The following is a 25,519-nucleotide window of genomic DNA, read 5'->3' on the forward strand; positions in this document are numbered from 1 at the left end:
CATTCTTGCTTAAAAATAGAAAAGATTATCAAAGTAAAAAATAGTTACAGAACAATGGTCGAATCCCAAGTGATTTCACGAAATTTAGCCTCATAATAAATACCAAAACAAAGGTTTAACTTTTTTGAAACCTCAGAAAGATTTAAGGTGGCATTTCGTAAAGAGTCTCTGCTGAGGAAATGGGCATATGAATATATTAAGTATGCTTTATAGATCCTCTCTTCCTAGCAAAAATGGCTCATGAGAATCTCATGGACACTGATCCAAGCCCAAAATAGAAAGAAATGTGTCTTAAGGAGATTCATAAGTGTGGCTTTTTTCTAAGGGTATGAACCACTTATCTAATAGCAAGGAAACCCACAATTTAAAAAATTATATATATTTGTAATACAATGGACAGAGATGGGTCAAAATATAGAGACTTCTGCTCTCCTATCCTTCAACTTATTAAAGAAAGCTATTCAGTTACAACTTAATTCAGTGTTTTTGGAAAGAGAGGGAGGATGGAACACAGATACCACAGAGCGTGTCTAAGAGCCACTCCCAGGGCATATAGCAAAGTTTCTAAAATAGGAAGTGGTGATAAACACCTAGTTGGATTTCAGAAAAAAAAAAAATTTATGGCTGTTATCTTTGATCTTTTTACATTGTGAATGGGGTCTATGGGGATGAGATAATGTATTCTATATTGCATATGTCATTGAATTTAGAGCGGCTGCATTGAAGAGCTGTACTTATGCAACGGCAGCGTGGGAAGCTACCCTGAGGCTCCCTTCCCACAGCTCTTCCACAATGTGACCATGGCATTACTTCTTTAAGGTTAGATCTTGTGCCACTCATCTTGAATCTGGGTTTGTCCTGTGCAAACTTTGACCAACTGAATGCAGCATTCTGGAATATTTGAGCCTAGACACAAGGAGCCTGACATCTTCTACTTTTGTTTAACTTTTATTTTAGGTTCAGGCATACATATACATGTTTGTTATATAGGTAAATTGTGTGTGGTGGGGGTTTGGTGTACAGATTATTTCATCAGCCAGGTAATAAGCATAGTATCCAATAGGTAGTTTTTCGATCCTCAGCCTCTTGCCACCCTCCGCCTTCAAGTAGGTCCTGGTGTCTGTTGTTCTCTTCTGCGTCCACAGGTGCTCAAAGTTTAGTTCTCACTTGTAAGTGAAAACATGTGGTGTTTGGCTTTCTGTTCCTGTGTTAGTTTGTTCACAATAATGGCCTCCTGCTCCATCCGTGTTGCTTCAAAGGACATGATAGCATTCTTATTTATGACTTCTTTCGTGGTGTATATGTACCACATATTTTTAATCCAGTCTACCATTGACAGGCACTTACTTTGATTCCATGTCTTTGCCTTGCTCTTTGTGAATAGTGCTGCGATAAACATATATGTGCACGTGTCTTTAGGTTAGAATGATTTATATTCTTCTAGGAATCCAATAATGGGATTGCTTGTCAAATGGTAATTTTTTTAAGTTCGTTGAGAAATTGCCAACTAATTTGCATTGTCACCAGCAGTATATAAGTATTCTCTTTTCTCTGTAGCCTTGCCAGCATGTTATTTTTTGACTTTTTAATAATAGCCATTCTGACTGGTGTGAGACTGCATCTCATTGTGGTTTTGATTTGCATTTCTCTAATATTAGTGATTTTGAGCATTTTTCATATGTTTGTTGCCCACATGTGTGTCTTCTTTTGAAAACTGTTTGTTCATGTCCTTTGCCCATTTTTAAATGGGGTTGTTTTTGCTTGTAAATTTGTTCAAATTTCTTATAGATTCTGGATACTAGACCTTTGCTGTATGCATAGTTTTCAAATATTTTCCCTCATTCTGTAGTTTGTTGGTTTACTTTGTTGATATTTCCTTTGCTGTGCAGGAGCTCTTTAGCTTAATTAGGTCCCATTTGTCAGCTTTTGTTTTTGATGCAATTGCTCTTATTGTTTGCATCATGAAATCCTTACCAGGTCCTATGTTGAGAATGGTATTTCCTAGGTTATCTTCCAGGGATTTTATAGTTTGAGGGTTACACTTAAGTCTTTTAACCACCTTGAGTTAATTTTTGTATATGGTATAAGGAAAGGGTCTAGTTCCAATCTTCTGCCTATGGCTATTCCAGAACCATTTGTCAAATAGTTATTCCAGCACCATTTATCAAATAGGGAGTCCTTTCCCTATTACTTGTTTATGTCAGTTTTGTCAATCAGATAGTTATAGGTGTACAGCATTATTTCTGGGCTCTCGATTTTGTTCCATTGTTCTATGTGTCTATTTTTATACCACTGCCATCTTGTTTTGGTTATTGTAGCCTTGTAGTATAGTCTGGTAATGTGATCACTTCAGCTTTGGTCTTTTGCTTAGCATTGCCTTGGCTATTCAGGCTCTTTTTTAGTTCCACATGAATTTTAAAAGTTTTTTCTAATTCTTTGAAGAATGTCACTGGTAGTTGAGTGGGAATAGCATTTAATTTGTGAATTACTTTAGGCAGTATGACCACTTTCACAATATTGATTCTTCCCATCTGTGAGCATGGAATGTGTTTTCATTTGTTTCTGTCATCCTTGGTTTCTTTGAGCAATGATTTATAATTCTCATTTAGAAGTCTTTCACCTCTACACTGAAAATTACAGAACATTGATCAAAACAGCCACAAATAAAATAGCCACGATATCCCTGTTTGCAGACAATAGGATTCTATACCAAGAAAATCCCATAGTCTTTGCCCTAAAGCTCTATTGTAGAGCTGTATTCCTAGGTATTTTATTCTTTTTGTGGCTATTGTGAATGGGATTGCATTCTTGATTTGGATTTCACCTTGGATATTGTTGTTGTATAGGACTGCTACTGATTTTTGTACATTGATTTTATATCCTAACACTTTGCCAAAGTTGTTTATAAGGTCATGGAGCTTTGGGGCAGAGACTATGGAGTTTTCTTGGTATAGAATCATATTGTCTGCAAACAGGGATAGTTTGACTTCCTCTCTTCCTATTTGGATGTGTTTTATTTCTTTCTCTTGCGTAATTGCTTTGGCTAGGAATTCCAGTACTACTGAATAGGAGTGGTGAGAGAGGGCATCCTTGTCTTGTGCCAGTTTTCAAGGGGATTATTTCCAGCTTTAGCCCATTCAGTATGATACTGACTATGTATTTGTCATAGATGGCTCTTATTATTTTGAAGTATTGTCCTTCAAATGCCTAGTTTGTTGAGGGTTTTTAACATGAAGGGATGTGGATTTTATTGAAAACCTTTTCATTATCTATTGTGATGTCCATGTGGTTATTTTTAATTCTGTTTATGTGGTGAATCACATTTATTGATTTGTGTATGCTAAACCAAACTTGCATTCCAGGGACAGAGCCTACTTGATCATGGTGGATTAGCTTTTTGATGTGCTGCTGAATTTGGTTTGCTAGTGTTTTGTTTAGAATTTTTGCATCTATGTTCTTTAAGGATATTGGCCAAAGTTTTATTTTTTTATTGTGTCTCTTCCAGGTTTTGGCATCAAGATGATTTTGGCCTCACAGAATGACTTAGGGAGAAATCCCCCCTCCTCATTTTTTTGGAATAGTTTCAGTATTAATAGTACCAGCTCTTCCTTATACATCTGGTAGAATTTGGCTGTAAATTCATCTGGTCCTGGGTTATATCTAGTTTGTAGGATTTTTATTAATGATTCAATTTTGGAACTTGTTATTGGTCTGTTCAGGGATTCAATCTCTTCTCGGTTCAATCTTGTGTGGTTGTATGTTTCCAGGAATTTTTCCATTTCTACTATGTTGTGTAGCTCACATGCATAGAAGTGTTCATAATAGTCTCTGACGGTTTTTTGTATTTCTGTGGGTTCAGTGGCAATGTCCCCTTTGTCATTTCTGATTGCGTTTATTTGGATCTTCTGTTTTTCTTCATTAGTCTAGCTAGCAGTCTATCTATCATATTAATTCTTTCAAAGAGCAAGCTCCTAAATTCATTGATCCTTTATGGTTTTTTGCATCTTACTTTCCTTCAATTTAGCTATGATTTGGGTTATTTCTTGTCTTCTGCTAGCCTTGGGGTTGGTTTGCTCTTGTTTTTCTAGTTCCTCTAATTGTGATGTTAGGTTGTTTGTTTGAGATCTTCCTAACTTTTGGATGTAAATGTTTACTGCTATAAGTTTCCCTTGGAACACTGCTTTGGCTATATCCCAGAGATTCTGGAATGTTGTATTGTTTTTCCATTAGTTTCAAAGAATTTCTTAATTTCTGACTTATTTTTTTTGTTTACCCAGAAGTCATTCAGGAGCAGGTTGTTTGATTTCTATGTAATTTTATGGTTGGTTTTTTTTTTTTTTTTTGCATTGGTTTCTATTTTTATTGTGCCATATTCTGAGAGCATGGTTGGAACAATTTTGGGTTTTTAGAAATTAATTGAGAATTGTTTTATGCCTGATTGTGTGGGTAATTTTAGAGTATGTGGCATGTGTGGATCAGAAGAAGGCATATTCTGTTGGTATTAGGAGGAGAGTCCTATAGTATGTTTATTAGGTCTATTTGGTCAAGTTGAATTGAGATCCCAAATATCTTTGTTAATTTTCTGCCTTGATGATCTGTCTAATACTGTCAATGGGGTGTTCAAGTCTTCCACTATTATTGTGTGGTCATCTAAGTCTCTTTTTAGGTCTCTAAGAGCTTGATCTATGAATCTGAATGCTCCTGTGTTGGGTGCATATTTTTTTTAGGACAGTTAGGTCTTCTAGTTGAATTAGACCTTTACCATTACGTAAATGCCCTTCTTTGTCTTTTTTTAAAAATCCTTGTTGGTTTAAAATCTGTGTTGTCTAAAATTAAAAGAGCACCCCTTGCCTTTTTGTTTTCCATTTGCATGGTAGGTTTTTCTCCATCCCTTTTATTTGAGCCTATGGGCGTCACTGCATGTGAGATTGGTCTCCTGAAGACAGAATAACATTGGGTTTTGCTTCTTTTTCTAACCTGCCACTCTGTGCCTTTTAATTGAAGCATTTAGACTGTTCACTTTCAAGTGAACATGTATTGACATGTGCAGATTTGATCTTGTCATCATGTTGTTAGCTGATTATGCAGACTTGTTTGTGTGGCTGCTTTATAGCATCACTGGTCTGTGTACTTGTGTTTTGTATTTTTTTTTTTTTGTAGTGGCCAGGAATGGTCTTTCCTTTCCATATTTAGCCCTCCCTTCAGGACTTTTTGTAAGGTAGGTCTGGTGGTAAAAAATTCTCTCAGCATTTGATTGGCTGAAAAGGGTCTTATTTCTCCTTTGCTTACGAAGCTTAGTTTGGCTGAATATGAAATCCTTGGTTGAAAATTATTTTCTTTAAGAATGCTGAATATATGCCCCCAATCTCTTCTGATTTGTAGGGTTTCTGCTGACAAGTCTGCTGTTAGCCTGACAGGGTATCCTCTGTGGGTAACCTGCCCCTACTCTCTAGCTGCCTTTAACATTTTTTCTTTCATCTCCACATTGGAGAGTCTGATGACTCTGTGTCTTGGGGGTGGTCTTCTTGGGGATGGTGTAGTATTTTGCAGGGTTTCTCTGCATTTTGATTTCAATGTTGACCTCTCTAGTAAGGTTGGGGAAATTTTCATGGATGATATCCTGAAATGTGATTTCCAAGTTGCTTGGCTTTTAACCCTCTTTTTCAGGGACACAAATGAGTTACAGATTTGGTCTCTTTACATAATCCCATATTTTTCAGAGATTTTGTTCATTCTTTATTGTTTTTCCTTTATTTTTGTCTGACTAATTTATTTTGGAGAGCCAGTATTTAAACTCTGAGATTGTTTCCTCAGTTTGGTCAATTCTGCTGTTAAAGTTTGGTCAATTCTGCTGTTAATACTTGTGATTGCATTATGAAATTTTTCTAGTGTGTTTTTCTTCTCCATAAGATCAGTTGGCTCTTTCTTATAATGGCCATTTTGTCTACCAGCTCCTGTATTGTTTTATTGTAATCCTTAGATTTGATTGGGTTTTGACTCTCTCCTGTATGTTGATAATCTTTATTCCTATCCATATTCTTAATTATATTTCTGACATTTCAGCCATTTTAGCTTGGTTGAGAACCATTGCTAGGGAGCTATTGTGGTTGTTTGGAGGTAAGAAGACACTCTGGCTTTTTGAGTTTCCAGAGTTATTGTGCTGTTTTTTCCTTATTTGTGTGGATTATGTTCTTTCAATCTTTGAAGTTGCTGTCCTTTGGATGGATTTTATTGTTGTTGTTGTTTTCTTCTTTGAGGGGTTGATTATGGTATAGGTGTGTTTGGTTGAATGGCTTCACTTCTAGTCCACTCCTGGGTCTTGGAGGAGCCCTCTCTGATTACTGTCTCCATGCCCACATTTCTTTTGTTCTGGCCCACAAGTCTCCTTCAGGCAGGGGCTGCTGTTGGCAGACAAGCTGTATTGTCAGGTTGGCCCTAAACTGCTGTCTGTGTGCTTCATGTGAAACAGAGGATTGTGCCTGCATGCGGAGTTTAGGTTGAATTGGGACCACTGGGTTGGAAGCTCTAGTGGGTGTAGCCTGTCTAGCAAGGAGAGGTTGGTGTGGGTGGAGTTGCCTGCCCTGCCATCCGGGTGTTTCCAGGGCAACAGGAAGCTGTGTCCCTTGGCAAATTCAGGAAGAAGTAGGACTGCTGAGCCAGAAGCTCTAGCAGGTATGGCTCACCTGGCTATCAGCAGGAGGGGTGGGTAGAGCATCTGGGTTCCTCCAGGGACAAAAGAAGTCTATGCCCTGCCAGCTAAGTTCCCATAGAAGCAGGACCGTTGGACCAGAAGCTCTAGAAGGCTTTTCCCACCTGGCTATCAGTGGAGGTGGGTGGGTCATGCACCCTGCTTTCCATGTTTCCTGGGACAATAGAAGATGTGCTCTCCAGCTGAGTTTTACAGAAGCAGGACCACAGGGTCAGAAGAGCTAATAGGCATTACCTGCCTGGCTATCAGCAGCTGGGGTGTGTGGGGATGCCTGCCCTGCCAGGTGCTTCTAGCTGTACTCTCCAGTTGAGTTCACACAGAAGCAGGACCACTTGGCTGGAAACTCTAGCAAGCATTGCCTACCTGGCTACTAGTGGCGGGGCAGGTAAAGTGGCTGGCCCAGTTCAGGGTGAAGGGAGACCTCTGGGCTGAAAGCTGGTGCCAAATTCCCTTTGGTAAGGTTGGCGGGGGGTATGGGAGGTTGGAGGTGTGGGGGGTGGGGGATGAGTGGTGTGGGGGTTAGGGCCTGGGGGTTGGAGCAGTCTAATACGAGGCACCACAACTATGGCCTCTATTGGGTCTATGGCACCAGTGCTGGCAGGCTTTGTGGCCCAAGGCTTGTAGAAGTCCTTTTGGACTTGAGAATTACCTCTGCATAACATCCAAGTGGTTCTCTGCTTCAGTCTAGAAGTCCGGTGGGTGTGGGGTGGGTGCAGGGGAGCAGGGGGATTCTCCCTATCCCAGTCTTGCACAGGTCCCTGTGGAGAGCATGAATGCCCCTGGGCACTCTCACTTATTCACCCTTTCCCATGTTGGAGAGGTTTTCCTAGCTCCATGCTGAGGCCAGATAGGCGGGTGCCCAGCTTTGCTCTTCTCTGCTTCTTGTGTTCCCCTTCTGCTTTAATTGATCCCAACTAGTTTCTCAGATGATCAGCCTTACAGGGCAATTGTTCACTGGCCCTTTTGTTTCCTCTACGTGAGAGTGGCATACAAGAGCTGCTGCTCGTCTCCCATCTTAGCTTATGCTTTTATGTTTGGGAGAAATCTAGTACCCTGAAGCTGCCAAATGGTAAAGTAGTCCCAGCTAAGCATACAGAAAGGTACTATGGAGAGAATGAGAGAGACAGAGAGAGGGAGAGGGAGAGAGCCGGCAGTCTAGTCAGTCTTCTTTTCCAACTGTCTTTGCTGAGACACGTAAATGAAAAGGTCATTTTGGACATTTCATTCCTAAAAGATTCCAAGTGGAGCAAAAAAAGAGTTCTCTTCACTGACTCTTAGCAAAATTGCAGAACTGTGAGGAAATAAGTTATATCTGTTATTTTTAAGTACTAAGGTTTTGGAGTTAGTTCATTACAAAGCAATAAATAAATATCTTAATCAGAAATTAACACTTAAAAATTGGTTACTTAATACTTCAGATGTCCTTATGAAAATACAAAATATATTTTGTTAATTAGTATATGAATAAGTATTTTCCAATCCTGTGGTCATTTAGAAAGATTTTCCAATTAAGTATAAGAATATGTATGGCAAGCAAAGAATGACTTTTGGTATGCAGCCTCATTTGTCATTTTTTTCATCCACTTGACAGAAGCTGTCACTTGACTATATCGCAATGCTGATTTGCTATTGCTGCCATCAGAATGTCATATGTTAGCCTCAAAATTAACTCTTCATTGAAAACATGAGTTAAAGAGCTTAAGGACAGTGTGAGATTTTTCCAGACTAAATGAAAGGGTGGTAATAACTATTTTATGCCTCTCGGCTAATATATGTTTGCATGTTGGACAGAATTTAACCTAGGCTTGCTTTCTTTGTAATATACCACATGCAGGTGAGGGTGTGGGGTAGGAGAAATGGCAGATACTGTCTACCTACCAGAGTCTTCAGGTGCTTAAAAAACCTGAAGACAGCTGAAGAGCCAAATTGACTCAAGACAGTTTGTAAAAAGAGGGAATTCTGGCCAATGGTAGTAAGAATGAGGAGTAAAGAAGAGGTTTGATTATTGTAGATTATTTTCTCCACTTTGTATTAATAGGTTTTTTAGAGAAGGACAAAGGAAAGGAGACAGACAAAAGCAAAGATAAATTTGAAAGTTTAAAAAATGATACATTTTGTATAAGGCTCTATAATACACAATCTCAAACAACAGAAATTATACCAAATCAATGCAAGAGTATCCTTTTGTCAACAATTGTGTTTTCTTTCATTTTTACCAGCGAGCCTAATGCAGGCTAAATTTTATTCCATTGAAATTAATACAAACCAAAAATAAAATTATATTCAATATCCTGCTATTCAATAAAAAATTGTGAGTCCTTCTAGAGGCAGATATAAACCATGGAGATTAAAAAGCAAAACAAGAAAGATCTATCATTTCAAAGAGTAAGTACCATAGTGGAAAAGGACAGAAGACAAAGTGATGATTGCAGTAAAAATAAGATAATATTTGCTAGAATAGACACAAATCTACAGGTTTCTGTGGAATCCTGTTTAGGGGAAGTTAACTCAGACTTCATTGTCAGGGAAACCTTCCTTGAGGAATTGGAGGACACGACAACAGGAGCTTCCTGGGGGCAATTAGAGATGGTCTTCTAGGTAGAGACAAGAACTCACACCAAAGATACAGACAAAATGGGGTCTGGGGACAACTACATGGAACTACAACCCTGAGGATAAATACCCAGGAAAATGAAGGACTGGGGAAAAATTAGTGTTAGCAAACTGGAATAAAAGGAGGCTGAAGAATCTGAAATAAGTCGGTGACATAATATCTTAGAAACTTCCCTGCTCCATGCATACTGAGAATTCCAACAATTTGTATAAGGTATGTGAGGGGCCTGAGGTATTTTGTTTTCTGAGAGGTGGCTTTAGAATTCTGCACTCTCTCTAGGGTAATGGCATTCCCTTTCATTGCTTCCCCTACAGTTAACCTATCAGACATCGCCTCTGGGATGAAGTCATTGTCTCAGGGAAATCTCAACCTGATTTTCCCATAGGCGCTTTAGACTAATTGGTACAAAAGCAGATTCGTCATTTGAGGCTTACAACAAGCCTCCAATATACATAATAAAATTTATTTTTTTAAAAGTGAATTTATCATCTTTTCTCACTGACTTGCTTCCTTTCCTATATTTTCTATCTCAGGATAGGTTTCCTCAGCTACATAATCAGCCCAGAACAGAAACCTGGCTGATATCCTTGACTACACCACTATCTCACCTTAAAACACTGACCCTGAGAAGGCAGAGAAAGGCTTTGTGAATATTTTCATTAATGCATAAGATCCAGGAAGATGGAGATTATTCACCAGTGAATCCCCAACACAGAATAATCCCTGGCACATAGTGGATACTCTCTAGCTGGATGAATAGATAGATAGATAGATAGATAGATAGATAGATAGATAGATACATTTGTTGGATTAATAAATGAATGAATTTCTCATTTATTTTTGTCGGCTCTTATCTCATTGAAAAAAAGCATACTAATGAATTAAGATCTTTTTCAGAATATGAACTGAGTCAAAAGGAGCATCCATAGATAGTGAATCCAAAGAAACATATTAGGATTTTTAAATTTGTTATAATACTAAATGCTTTTAAAACTTTGTTTAAAACAGACATTGCATTAAAAGTCACTCAAAATAGACCCAAAACAATGGTTTGGGTAAAAGGTGTTTGACTTTGTTATTTGTAGTGAGGCAGTATAGCGTAGGTTTTAAAAGTGTGGGTTTGAATTTTGGCCCTTGTATTCAATGACTGTGTAACTAAAGTCAGGCCATTCAGCCTCTCTGTGCCTCAATTCCCTTATCTGTGAAATGGAGATACTAATATTACTTACTGCAAAGAGTTACTTAAAACATTGAGATAGTAAATGTGAAGTAATTATAAGAGTATTTACCAAAGGGAATGTGCTTAATAACTATTAACTACTATTAGAAGGACAATAATTTTATAAAGGCATTTTGTAAAGTTGTGTTTTTGGTTTTTTTTTTAATGAACAAATGATCTTCCAAAATGATCTTACATGGCTGAAACATCAGACCCGATCTCTCCATTGTGGTCTAATAAGCAAAGCAAGCGAGATTTACAATAAAGTAGATCCTGGAGCTATGCTGACTGGGTTCAAATCCTCATACCATCACTGCCTAGTTGTATAAGCTTGAACAAATTACTTGTTATTGCTGTGCTTCAATTTCCTCAGCTGTAAAATATGGGTAAGTACGCATCTACTGGGTTGTTGTAAGGATTAAATGAGCTAATATTTGTAATGAACTTACAGCTGACCCTAGCCAAACAAACAAACAAACAAAAAAAGCTACATGCTCCAGAATGCTTGCTTACTTGTTGAATGAGTGCATGAATGTCCTTTAATGTTGTATGCATGATATGTTTCCTCCCTTTAATAATAAAGATTAATGGATATAGTGTCAAAGCCTGAGGAACGGTTAGCAGACAACATCAGTGACAGTGAAGAACAAGATTTCATGGAAGTATGAAAATAATTTTTGTTTTCTTATTCTAGAAGGGTAGACAAGTTACACTGTCTTAAATACCAGCAGGCTGAATATTCATTAATCTGTTTTTCTAAGTAATATAAAAATAAAACATGGCGAGTATTTTAGAAAACCAAAATGATAATTATTTTTAAACTAAATATTTAAAAAATTATTAATATTAGCATATGAACTAGGATCAAACGCTTCATAACATGAGCTTCTATTTATGCATCACAGTCAATTTCTAAACTTTCATTTCCAGAATGGAGTATATAGGACTAGAAATAACTTCAAAATTATTGTTTTATGTTTGATTAGCACATAGTAGAATGAAATATCAATGCTGGGGGGAAACTTAAAATAATAGTAAAGGATAACAGTTATTAAGTGTTTAATGTGCAATATCTTAATCATTGTTCCTTAAACCTTAAGAAGGTAGAGTCTCTATTTTGCAGGTAAAGAAAAAGCCCAAGCAAGCATAAATGGCTTGTCCAAGGCACCATGGCAATGAATTGAGGGAGCTAGGAATCCAACTCCAGACCTACAATTCTTAATCCCACATCTCTACTGGCCCTTTTGAATTAGCACTTGTAGTGATATTACTGGCTTCATAAGAAAGCACTATTGCATGTCATGGAGAAAATGGAGTATATCTCAAAAACCTTAAGTTGACAAAGTCTTAGCACTAAGAGGATTGGTTTTTAATTATCAGAAAGCTAGTTTTGTCATATCATGCCCTGTAACTAGATACTGTTCAGTTTCTGTCTTCGAAGGAGCAGTGTAGTTACTGATAAAGCAATGTAATATTTTACAATTGACTTTACAAAGTACTTTATTTTTATCTTTACGGATTATGCTGAAAATTCTCTAAATTCATGCTTCACATATTTTTTTCAGTTCTCACCCTCCTTAAATTTTACATTATGATTTTCTTATGTAAGATCATTCACCTGGGGTTTCTGTTCTATAGCCTTTAGCTAAATTAGCCTTAAGTCCTTAAATTTCACTAGAAAACTATCTCCCAAATTAATAGCCCCAAAGCACTTAAGCCAAAAATTGATTTTATTTTACTTGCTGTTGAGTTACATAGACCACACTGCAAAATTAAACAGGGTTTTTAAATTGTGATCTATATTACTAGAATTCCCTAACTAATATAAACCAGATTACTTCTTGTTTTACTTTACCCATTTTTCCCTAACCACTTGCAAGGGAATATTGATGGACTTTGATTTGATAAATCTATTAACATAGAAAAAAGTGAATATATATTCATTTGTCTCTATTTTCTTCTGTAAATTTATTTCGTAGTTTAAACTATAGACCTGAGATGTGTTATTATATGGTTTTGTTGATTTGTTTTTGTTAGTTTTAAAATGAAAAGCCATTGAGATCTTTTAGAATTAAATGAAAATTTAAGCAGAACAGAAGGAACACCAGATGGGAGTCTCTCAAGAAGTGTCCTCAGGGATATCACATGAAAGTGAGGTGATCTTAGGTGAGCGGAACACAATAGAATTTGTGACTGAGATAATATCTTAATACAAAGAATGTCTGTGCAATTTATATGCTGAGGAAATGGTATGTGACATATATATGTACATATGCCTACATATATATGCATAGAATCATCGTGAACTGGAATGAACTTAAAAAAATAACATAGTCCAACTTCATCATTTATGGAAGAGTAGCTTAGGGGAAAGAGATTTCAAGTAACGGTTAACAATGTCACAAAACTCATTATTTTTTGGCAGAGGCATGACTAAAAATCAGGTGTCCTTGTTTCAAGCCTGGTATTTTTTCTATCAACTCAAATTGTGTCTGGGAAAAGAATATAAATTTATTAAAATATAGATTTTCCCCCATGTAGCAATATTTGCTGATTTGCAACTTCAATTTTTTTTTTTATTCCAGGCAGAGTTACAGAGCATTACATTATAGACATCATTCTCTCTGAGGGTAAAGATTTTGGCTTGAGTACCAAAAGGCTATGAAGCATGCTTAATAACTATATGCTTGAAACAACAACTTGTACAAACAAATGTAAATGTGTTAATTTGTGTTTGGGATTTCAATAATCACCTCATGTATAATAGCTGTAGGAAACTACTTGGCCCTCTATCTGGTTTCTTTTCATTTATAGCTTCATCACTTTTCAAACTCAGTACTGATATTGCTCAAAGCTGAGTGATGTACGGACATTTTTCACAGAAAAATAAGTTTCAGAAATCTTCAGTATTCCCTTACTACTAATTTTAGTAAAATATTACTATTTTATACACTTTATGTGAAATATAAACTTAGATACAATTTCCTCATATTTATTGCCTCACAAAATTATAAAACCAAAACAATTTGACAAGCTAAATAGAAACAAGTCCACAAAGTCATAAAATTGAAGTTAGACTATTTAACTTAATGTAATTATTGGTATGAATCTGGTAAAATTAAATTGCTATACACCAAATAATTTTAGCACTGATTGTTATAATACAGGCACTTTAAAAAATAAAGATTATGGCCGAGCAGGGTGGCTCACGCCTATAATCCCAGCACTTTGGGAGTCCAAGGCAGGTGGATCATGAAGTCAGGAGTTCGAGACGAGCCTTGCAAATATGGCGAAACCCATCTCTACTAAAAATACAAAAATCAGCCAGGAGTGGTGGTGGGTGCCTGTAATCCCAGCCACTCAGGAGGCTGAGGCAGGAGAATTGCTTGAACCCAGGAGGCGGAGGTTGCAGTGAGCCGAGAAATCGTGCCACTGCACTCCAGCCTGGGTAACAGAGCAAGACTCCATCTCAGAAAAAAAAAAAAAAAAAAAAAAGATTACAACACAGATATTACATGTATAATACCCACAGGTGTATATGCATACCAATATATAATGGATATGAGGATATGAGTACTTTAAAGACTAGTGATAAAATGAACATGCATGTTCTTTTTACTAACTTTCTTTATACTAACGTTCTTTATACTAACATTCTTTATACTAACTCTACCTAGTTAGTATAAGGCATTATGAGCAATGGTGATACCTGCTTTGAGCCTTAAAAACTACTCTTTGATCTCTTCTCCGTTCTTACGTGGTTATCCCTGTACTGATTTCTAAGTTTTCTAGTCCTTTATTTCTTTATCATCTACCAAACATATATATGCACACACACACATACACACAGAAATATATCAGAGATTACATATTGTTTAAGTTCTCCTATTTGGGAAATTTATATAATGGGGATATTTGTTTATGACTTTCTTTTTTTCTCTTCCATGTTATTTTTTTGAGATGTATTCATGTTGATGTGTACAGGTGAGAATCACTGATTTTCACTACTGCATATGTTTTTTGGTATATACAGTATACATACTACTGTAAGTGGACGTTATTGTTGTTTTTACTTTTTATATTATAAAGACTTTTGTTATGAACATTCCAGTACCATGTCTCCTTATATATACATCAAAGAATTTCACCTAAACAGGAAAATTTTGGTGTATTGGATATGTACATCTTCAACTTTTTAAGTGATGCCAGATGGCTTTTTAATGCAGATTTAGAAAAACTATATATGTATTAAACTTTTCCCTGCAGTTGCAATTTACATACTTATCAGTTAAGTAAGCAAATTCATCTAAAATATCCCCCTTTTGTCAGGGCAAAGCATTAGTTCTTAAAAGAATACAGATGGTGTTCCTTTACTCATCATCATGGGCTTTAATAGAGGTGGTCATTTCTTTTATAAGTGTATTAATAATATCCATATCAAAGAATCCAGTGGATGTCTTTCAGCCCTTATTCTATTTTGTTTTTTCATTTTTCGTTTCAGTTTTAGCCCTTATTCTTGCTATCACTGCAGCAAGATTGAACAGCCCCTCCTTCTCAAAACTTTGTTCTTCTGGCTTTAATGATAATACATTTTCTCGGCTGTGCCCTTGCCCCTCTGCCTGTTTTTCTGCCTGATATTGAATTACTTTCTTATTAAATGTCAGATTTCCTCAGGACTTTGTTCTGGACCTTCCTATCTCATTCTCTTCACTCTCTCCTGAGGTTATGTCATCTGGCCTCACGTATTTAAATACTATAGCCTGAGAACTTCCTGAATCATGAATGTAAGTGTTAACTTGGTAACCTTCCCTACAAGCCTCAGAAACACCTCAAACTTAAAAGTGTCCAAACTAATTATCTTGTTATTCTCCCCTAAATATTTTCTTCTCAATCTTCCCCATCTTAATGATGACCCTCACCTCCATTTAGTTGCTTAATCCAGAAGTCTGAGGCTGATGCTTGACATCTCCCTCTCACATCTTCATAGGTTTACATGTGCAAGTGAACAGTTTATTTCTGCATTTTCTAATTAGATTAAATAATTAGGATGATATAAATACAGTGGTACATCTAAACCAGAGAGTGCTTGAATAGAAGAAACTATGATTAAATGAATGGAGACCGTTTCAAACTAGAAGCACACACAAATGGAGAGATCAAACAGAGGTCCGAAGGATGTTGAAAACACACAGATTAAGAGAGAATCTTGAGTGGAGACAGATCCAGGGACAGGCCTTTCCGGACTATTGGCACTCAAGAGTTTTATAAGGGCAGGAATACATAGATGCAGAGCTGGAAAAAAGATGCCTCAGAGTAAAGAATGGGAAGAGTGGTGGGTGGGAAAAAGTGGAGTGGTGGGAAAAGAGGTTTCCTTCTGTTGGGTAGGAGCCAGTTTCTGCTGCTCCAGGGAGTGGAGTCCAATCCATGGTGTATTATTGTCTCACTAAGAAAGGCAAGGCCTGCCTGGGCACGGTGGCTCATGCTTGTAATCCTAGCTATTTGGGAGGCTGAGGTGGACGGATCACTTGAGCTCAGGAGTTTGAGACAAGCCTGGGAAACATAGAGAAACCCCATATCTACAAAAAATAAAAATTAAATTAAATTCAAATAGCAGGGTATGGTGGTACATGCCTGTAGTCCCAGCTACTAGGGGGGCTGAGGTGGGAAGATTGTTTGAGCCCAGGAGGTCGAGGCTGCAGTGAGCCGAGATTGCACCAGTGCACTTCAGCCTGGGTGGCAAAAGTGAGAACCTGTCTCAAAACAAACAAACAAACAAAAAAGAAGGTGGGTCCTCATGTAGGAATAAATTGTAAATTGAGAGTGATTCTTATACGTGCAAGGAAGGGGAAATAATTCTTATTGGATGAGTCTGCATCTGATAATGTCTTGACTTGTGATTCAGTGCCCTCAGCAGAATAGACACCAGATGCCCAAGTCCAAATGGTAGTCCAGCGGAATAAGCAGATGGGTGAATGAATGAATCATTTACCACATAACTTCTAGAAGGAGCAATGGGTCATAAAACATGGCAGTGAAACCTTGATGTCTCTATTACTTTGCTTATGTTTATCAGAGGTTTGGGTTTATTTTCACCAGTAAGTGGACCCCCATAAATGGCTATTTAAGAGACTTATATTTGTTGTGCAGTGATTCTCTTTTTACACATTGTTGGACAGAAAATGAGGACAGGGTAATGATTAACTTTTATCCCTATAATTTACAAAACCCAAAAGTGTTGAATGTTGTTACCTTTCTTGATTTCTTCAATGGTGTGTTTTAATTTTTTCTAATTATTTTGTGTCCATTAGACAAGTGTCTTTGAAGAGCTGAAAAAGGTTGACACGCATCCTTTTACAGAATATCATAAACACATTTAGTGAGGTGCCATTAGATACATATAATGTCTCTAACTTGATAAGCTGGGACAAGTAATATAAGCAACCCAAATTTTCTACAGATAACTGAAGTGGTTTCTTTCTTCATTTGTTCTTCAGGAATCTCTCACAAGTCCTTAAAGAGAATCCTGTTTTTATGTTTTAGACATTTAATAGTAATTTATTTTGGCTAAAGGATTTTGATGGCTAATGATTGACAGGCCTTTTTATAAAAGTGAATGGAGCAAACTAATTATTGACTTTGTAAGTCAATGTCTTGAACATACATGAAGTGCATAACACTTATTTGCTTTACCAGTGTCCCTATTTCCAAATGGATTCACTAGAAATTAAAAAAAATTAAATTATTAAACTTCTTTACTGTGTTGAAATTATAAACTAATTTGAAAATTAAGATAATGTTTAGATTTTTGGAGTCGGTCACTAATTCTTCAAAAATTCCAGTCAAATATAATAGTACATGCAATCACACATGTGTTTTCAATCCTAGTGACTTACTTGCATCTGAAAAAAAGGTAGCATCTTTCTAGAACTTATAATATCAACTTCTGCATATATAAAAAACAAATCTAATTGATTAACAATATTTATTTCTTTCCATAATTATTTTATTTCCTCTCATACTTAGCAAAGAGAATAGCTGGTAGCATCTGCATTTACTAGGAATTAAGATTTGGTGTCCTTAACTAACTTGGACCCGAAAGCAAGAGTCCATGCACTGAAAAGTGTAAGCAATTAAAGCACTACAAGGAAAGTGTTTTTCTACCACCAGAGAGAAGGCATTTACTCTCAGACCTTGAAAGTTATCATCATTTATGGTCATCAGGGGAAGCAGAGTTTTTCACACCCCAGGCACAAAATTGAAAGTGTCTGTTTCATTCTCTTCTCACATACTGAGCTCTGGGTGATTTTGTTAAAGGAAGCATTAAACAACCTGTCAGCACATACACATTGGATTAGGGACTCTTATCATGTGGAGGGGCTCTGGCCAGTTCAGAAAGACATTATTGGAAACTTAGGGGTGAGAGCATAAATGTAACTTAACACTTTTTGGCTCGAGGAATCAACTATAGTTCTTTTCCTTAGTGTTTTATATTACAAACCTGTTGTTTTTAATTTTCTGAGCACTAACAGCCTACTGTGCTTAAACAGCTTTTAATCAGAACACAATGATTAGATAGAGCCTGCATGATACTTAGATATTCAGAGGAGTTGCATTGCCCAGAAACATATTCAGAAGGCTGAATTTCCTATCTTTCTTTTTCTGATTCATCATACGAGTTCTCTTTAAGAATTATCATCTAGATACATTTTACAGTTTGTATCAGTCATCTGGTATATAGCAATATAAGTGTATGTCTCACATACATATTCTAGCACACACACATACACACATAGTTACTGTGACACTGTAACAGTATAAAAAAATAAAAAATCAATGAGGGGCTGACATAAAATCTTTCAACTACAGCATATTTAACAAGGAGGGAAAACCTGCTTAGCTGGCTGCCTTTTTAATTTCAAGGTAACTTTATTGGTCCAAATACTGAATGTTCCTCCAAATTTGATTATAACAAATGTCCAGTTCCCTTACATCACAGGATGAATGTCGAGTTTTTTAGTGAGATAATCCTTTAGTAAAGGCCAATGTTTCAGACAAGGTTTTAGGAGAAAAAGTCTTTCGAAATATAGTCAATTATTATCATCATCTTTCTGCAATTTCAAAACTCTGTCCTCCCCTACATAACAACCTCTCTGACTTATTAACAAGCTTCTAGAAAAATAACCTAAAACCACTCTGTTGCTTCTTCCAGTTCATTTATTCTTCCTCAGAATATTACAATTTGATTTTTGTTAACATTTTTCTCCAGAAACTGGTGGGTGAACTTTTGTAACATTGGTGTTCAACAGATGCTTCTTTTTCCATCTTTGGTTCTTGTGACATTTTTTTCCTTTGTCTACGGCCAGCCTCTCTATTCCTTAACTAATTTGGCATTTACCTCTTTCTTAGCCTAGTTCTTGATTGCTGATTCCCAATTCTCAGCCTTCTTTTATTTTAATCCTCAAAATCAATTCAATCAGTTATTATGGCTTCCACCATCTCCTGTGCAGACTCCCACAGCCATATGTTAATGATCTTTGTGAACCGAAGGCCCGTATTTCAAATGACTTGTGCCTCACAACATTCCACTAATAGGAATGATATTCAGCAGGAACACACACAAAGGACTGATGGATTAGTGGTGATGGCAAGCCAGTTGTTAAATATTTGAAAATCATTTCTGCCCCAAAGCAACTGTATTAGTCTGTTCTCACACTGCTAATAAAGACATACTTGAGACTGGGTAATTGATAAAGGAAAGAGGTTTAATTGACTCACAGTTCCACACAGCTGGTGAGGCCTCACAATCACAGTGGAAGGCAAATGTGGAGCAAAGTCACGTCTTATATGGCATCAGGCAAGAGCTTGTGCAGGGGAGTCCCCACTTACAAAACCATCACATCTCCTGAGACTTATTCACTACCAGGAGAACAGTATGGGGAACAGAACTACCCTCATGATTCAATTAACTCCACCTGGCCCCACCCTTGACACATGGAGATTATTACAACTCAAGGTGAGATTTAGGTAGGGACACAGCCAAACCATATCAGCAACTCAAATGCAATGATAAACCTGCCGTTTTCCCTATAAATAATCCTAGATTCATTCCCCATTTTGAGAATGGGACTATAAATTCTATGGTTACATAAGCCAACCTGGTCATTAAAATTCCAAATTTTCTATATATTTTTTGCCAATAATTATTTTTAAGTTCAATAGCATTCATAATTATTCTCCCACCCTTATTGCCAACATACCTTTTTTGTTTAATTATTCTGAATAAACCTGACTTTGCCATTTCTTACGATGTAGTCCTAACCCCTCCAGTTGTACACTTCGGTTGCTATCAGAGTGAACATAGCATGATGACAATTCGTACTCAAACTTTTTAAATGGCTCCCCCATTTAAGAAGTATGTAATGTATAGTATATGTATATGGCAGCAATATGTAAATATATACTATTTTGCATTTTACATAGGATTAATTATTCTCTGGCTCCCACTCACCTATCCAAAATCAAGTCTTCTTTCTGCTCACTTCATATCAAACCCCATGTCTCCATAATAAGATAAATTATGTCTACTCCACCTCCCCATCCCTCAGACCTTTCCATTACCTAAGCCTGTGTATATGTAATATTTTCTCTGTCTACAATGACAGCCTACATATTATTTACAAGGAAGACACTTGATCTTTCTTCAAATTTCTAATTACAACTCCTCTACTTCTTCAGAGAGGTCAGAAGACATCTTTTTCTATTTTTCTATATTGCTTCTGCATGTTTATATTTATAATAAAGTAAATGCTCAGCTATATTTATATTCAGGGGTAGCTAATTGAGTTGAGAAATTACACTCAATTAATGTATACTCAATTAAATATAGTTTTATATTAAAATTTATATTTTATTTGGGAAAAAATATAGTTATGAAATAAGAGGACAAATGTAAATTATGAAAGGTTTTATTTATGTTTCATCCATTCTTTAACTGAGGCCTCTATTTAAAAGCTGTTCATTGAGCTCCAACAATGTGACAGGAACTGTCCTTGCCTTGTTGTATAAAAAAAAAACAAAACATATTTTTTACTATCATGGAATTTTTAGAATGGTTTCATTTACGAAAAAGTCAATGAAGCACATTAATGTTATAGAAAAAGTCACAAATATCTGTTTAATGATCAATAAACATACTGCTAATGGAGTAAATCTGAATCTAAATCTCTGCGTGCTTACAGATACAGAATTATCTTATTTCCTTAAAGGCATATGTATCACATCAAATATGCTCGTCAATTTTGTTTTTATGTCTATTTTTGTTTTATTTTATCTTGTATACTATGGAGTCATGATATTTACAGTATGTAGATGTATGTATATCAATTTGCATTATTTGTGGGACTGTGAAACAATAGCATTTTATATTTCCAATAATATAAAAATAGTATGTTCAAATAGGTAAAATGCAATGGTAAATATAATAAGGGAAAAGATTAATAAATGTAATAAGCTACTGGTATACTTAACAACCTTCAATTTTTAAAGCAATTTGCTGCAACAACATAAAATGGAACCAAATAATAGCATTTAAGTCAGCTTTCAAGCTATTTTTCTTAAATATAGCTTAATAATGAAGACAATAAGCTAATTATCTAAATGGAAATTTAGAGAGTGGGCTGGCATGTGGGCAAAACTCTGTAATAAATGTTCTCACATTTTGGTAATCTCATACAAAACAGAGACTGGGGATGGTCTTCCAATTCCTTTTCTCAAACTATATTTTTGGTGTGTTATTAAGTGAATCCTTTGAAATATCCAGTGAAAATCACTATCTTAGTGGACAAATCACACATGCTAAATAGTATTGAGAAATGTAATACACATACTATAGCCATAAGATGGAAAAACAGACTGACATTGGAGCAATTTTTTAACGAGAACAGTAAACTTCTATTATACTTTGGTATGATAGATACAAATATATATGTTAGTAGAGTCACTCAAAAACTTTTTTGAAACCATGCAGATGGCCCCACTAGCCAGAAAACATTTCTAAAGTTTTTCTTTTCATTTTTCAATATGATGACATAATTAATATTTTAAAACATCTATAGAAATACCTGGATTTTCCCATGAAGGTCTGGAAATCCACCAATGAAGACAGATCCTGATTTTGGCAGGGGTTTTCCGAGTACATGATTGACAGATTCGCATATTTGTGTATTCCTCCCTAAAATAGTCAGCTCAGCTTTACATGGATCCAATTCTTGCCTGTAACCATTTAAGAAAGAAATGTATGGCTTTAGTATGAGTCATATAAACATTTATCTGACAAATTAATTAAACTATTATCAAAAGAATAATTTAAGTAAATAGATTATTTCACAATAAAACAAAGCCAGAGGCAGATTAATCTGTTATAAATTAGAATCCTTAATGCTTTAAGTACATAAACACAAAGTTACAGTTTGACAAAACAACAAACTATAGCAATCAACCAATGAAATAAATAAATCCTGATAAACAGATCTTTCTCAATTGTAACTGAAACAATGATGGATTACAATATTCCATTTTAGCTTTTTACATTATTAAATTTTCTGTATGAGTGAAAAATATTAAAAAGAATCAAATTTCAATGCAGTCATACAGTGTACAATATATACTTAGGTGGAAAACAGATATATTGCAGACAGTGATTAGTTGTAGAAATATAAATTATACCAATAAGCAAAGCACAGAAAAATTAACAAATGAATAAATCAAATATAACTTAATTAGGAAGATCAGAGTAATAATTTCCATATGCCCATTCTTTTAGAAAGATGAAAAAGACAAAATACTTTGTCAATACTTTAAGATGTAGATATGCATGTGTCATTTACTCTAGCCATATGATTAACTAATTGTTTAATCCAGAGATTGGCAAACTATACCCTAGGGCAAATCTTGCCTGCCATCTCTAAGTAAATAAAGTTTAATTGGCACACGGCCATATGTTTCTTTACATATAGTCTATGGGTTTTTTCATAACAGAATTGAATAATTGAAACAAGACTTTAAGTCCCAAAAGCCCAAAAAGATTTACTATCTAACCCTTATAGAAAAAGTTGGTAGATGCACTATTCAATTTATCTATTAACCAAGCAAGTAAGCTTTATCATAATCCTTTTCAAAATAATAGTACACATTCTTGGGAGGAGCCAAGATGGCTGAATAGGAACAGCTCCGGTCTACAGCTCCCAGCGTGAGCGACGCAGAAGACGGGTGATTTCTGCCATTTCCATCTGAGGTACCGGGTTCATCTCACTAGGGAGTGCCAGACAGTGGGCGCAGGTCAGTGGGTGCGCACACCGTGCGCCAGCCGAAGCAGGACGAGGCATTGCCTCACTTGGGAAGCACAAGGGATCAGGGAGTTCCCTTTCCGAGTCAAAGAAAGGGGTGATGGATGGCACCTGGAAAATCGGGTCACTCCCACCCGAATACTGCGCTTTTCCGACGGGCTTAAAAAACGGCACATCACGAGATTATATCCTGCACCTGGCTCGGAGGGTCCTACGCCCACGGAGTCTCGCTGATTGCTAGCACAGCAGTCTGAGATCAAACTGCAAGGCGGCAGCGAGGCTGGGGGAGGGGCGCCCGCCATTGCCCAGGCTTGATTAGGTAAACAAAGCAGCCAGGAAGCTCGAACTGGGTGGAGCCCATCACAGCTCAAGGAGGCCGGTCTGCCTCTGTAGGCTCCACCTCTGGGGGCAGGGCACGGACAAACAAAAAGACAGCAGTAACCTCTGCAGACTTAAATGTCCCTGTCTGACAGCTTTGAAGAGAGCAGTGGTTCTCCCAGCATGCAGCTGGAGATCTCAGAACGGGCAGACTGCCTCCTCAAGTGGGTCCCTCACCCCTGACCCCCGAGCAGCCTAACTGGGAGGCACCCCCCAGCAGGGGCACACTGACACCTCACAGGGCAGGGTATTCCAACAGACCTGCAGCTGAGGGTCCTGTCTGTTAGAAGGAAAACTAACAAACAGAAAGGACATCCATACCAAAAACCCATCTGTACCTCACCATCATCAAAGACCAAAAGTAGATAAAACCACAAAGATAGGGAAAAAACAGAACAGAAAAACTGGAAACTCTAAAAAGCAGAGCGCCTCTCCTCCTCCAAAGGAACGCAGTTCCTCACCAGCAACGGAACAAAGCTGGATGCAGAATGACTTTGACGAGCTGAGAGAAGAAGGCTTCAGACGATCAAATTACTCTGAGCTACGGGAGGACATTCAAACCAAAGGCGAAGAAGTTGAAAACTTTGAAAAAAATTTAGAAGAATGTATAACTAGAATAACCAATACAGAGAAGTGCTTAAAGGAGCTGATGGAGCTGAAAACCAAGGCTCGAGAACTACGTGAAGAATGCAGAAGCCTCAGGAGCCGATGCGATCAACTGAAAGAAAGGGTATCAGTGATGGAAGATGAAATGAATGAAATGAAGCGAGAAGGGAAGTTTAGAGAAAAAAGAATAAAAAGAAAGGAGCAAAGCCTCCAAGAAATATGCGACTATGTGAAAAGACCAAATCTATGTCTGATTGGTGTACCTGAAAGTGATGGGGAGAATGGAACCAAGTTGGAAAACACTCTGCAGGATATTATCCAGGAGAACTTCCCCAATCTAGCAAGGCAGGCCAACGTTCAGATTCAGGAAATACAGAGAACGCCACAAAGACACTCCTCGAGAAGAGCAACTCCAAGACACATAATTGTCAGATTCACCAAAGTTGAAATGAAGGAAAAAATGTTAAGGGCAGCCAGAGAGAAAGGTCGGTTTACCCTCCAAGGGAAGCCCATCAGACTAACAGCGGATCTCTCGGCAGAAACCCTACAAGCCAGAAGAGAGTGGGGGCCAATATTCAACATTCTTAAAGAAAAGAATTTTCAACCCAGAATTGCATATCCAGCCAAACTAAGCTTCATAAGCGAAGGAGAAATAAAATACTTTACAGACAAGCAAATGCTGAGAGACTTTGTCACCACCAGGCCTGCCCTAAAAGAGCTCCTGAAGGAAGCGCTAAACATGGAAAGGAACAACCCGTACCAGCCGCTGCAAAATCATGCCAAAATGTAAAGACCATCAAGACTAGGAAGACACTGCATCAACTAACGAGCAAAATAACCAGCTAACATCATAATGACAGGATCAAATTCACACATAACAATATTAACTTTAAATGTAAATGGACTAAATGCTCCAATTAAAAGACAAAGACTGGCAAATTGGATAAAGAGTCAAGTCCCATCAGTGTGCTGTATTCAGGAAACCCATCTCATGTGCAGAGACACAAATAGGCTCAAAATAAAAGGATGGAGGAAAATCTACCAAGCAAATGGAAAACAAAAAAAGGCAGGGGTTGCAATCCTAGTCTCTGATAAAACAGACTTTAAACCAACAAACATCAAAAGAGACAAAGAACGCCATTACATAATGGTAAAGGGATCAATTCAACAAGAAGAGCTAACTATCCTAAATATATATGCACCCAATACAGGAGCACCAAGATCCATAAAGCAAGTCCTGAGTGACCTACAAAGAGACTTAGACTCCCACACATTAATAATGGGAGACTTTAAAACCCCACTGTCAACATTAGACAGATCAACGAGACAGAAAGTCAACAAGGATACCCAGGAATTGAACTCAGCTCTGCACCAAGCGGACCTAATAGACATCTACAGAACTCTCCACCCCAAATCAACAGAATATACATTTTTTTCAGCACCACACCACACCTATTCCAAAATTGACCACATACTTGGAAGTAAAGCTCTACTCAGCAAATGTAAAAGAACAGAAATTATAACAAACTATCTCTCAGACCACAGTGCAATCAAACTAGAACTCAGGACTAAGAAACTCACTCAAAACCGCTCATCTACATGGAAACTGGACAACCTGCTCATGAATGACTACTGGGTACATAACGAAA

General features: G+C 37.0%; 1 protein-coding gene across 1 annotated transcript in view; it reads right to left on the bottom strand.

The window, feature by feature from the left end:
• LOC100609532 (protein eyes shut homolog) overlaps positions 1 to 25,519 on the bottom strand; it is a 2,075,858-nt gene that overhangs the window by 640,120 nt on the left and 1,410,219 nt on the right. Inside the window, exon 31 of the mRNA XM_063813139.1 lies at positions 21,663 to 21,813. Coding sequence (XP_063669209.1) covers positions 21,663 to 21,813 — 151 coding nt within the window. The remainder of the gene's footprint in view (positions 1 to 21,662; positions 21,814 to 25,519) is intronic.

Source organism: Pan troglodytes, chromosome 5, assembly GCF_028858775.2.
Source record: "Pan troglodytes isolate AG18354 chromosome 5, NHGRI_mPanTro3-v2.0_pri, whole genome shotgun sequence".
Lineage (NCBI taxonomy): Eukaryota > Metazoa > Chordata > Mammalia > Primates > Hominidae > Pan > Pan troglodytes.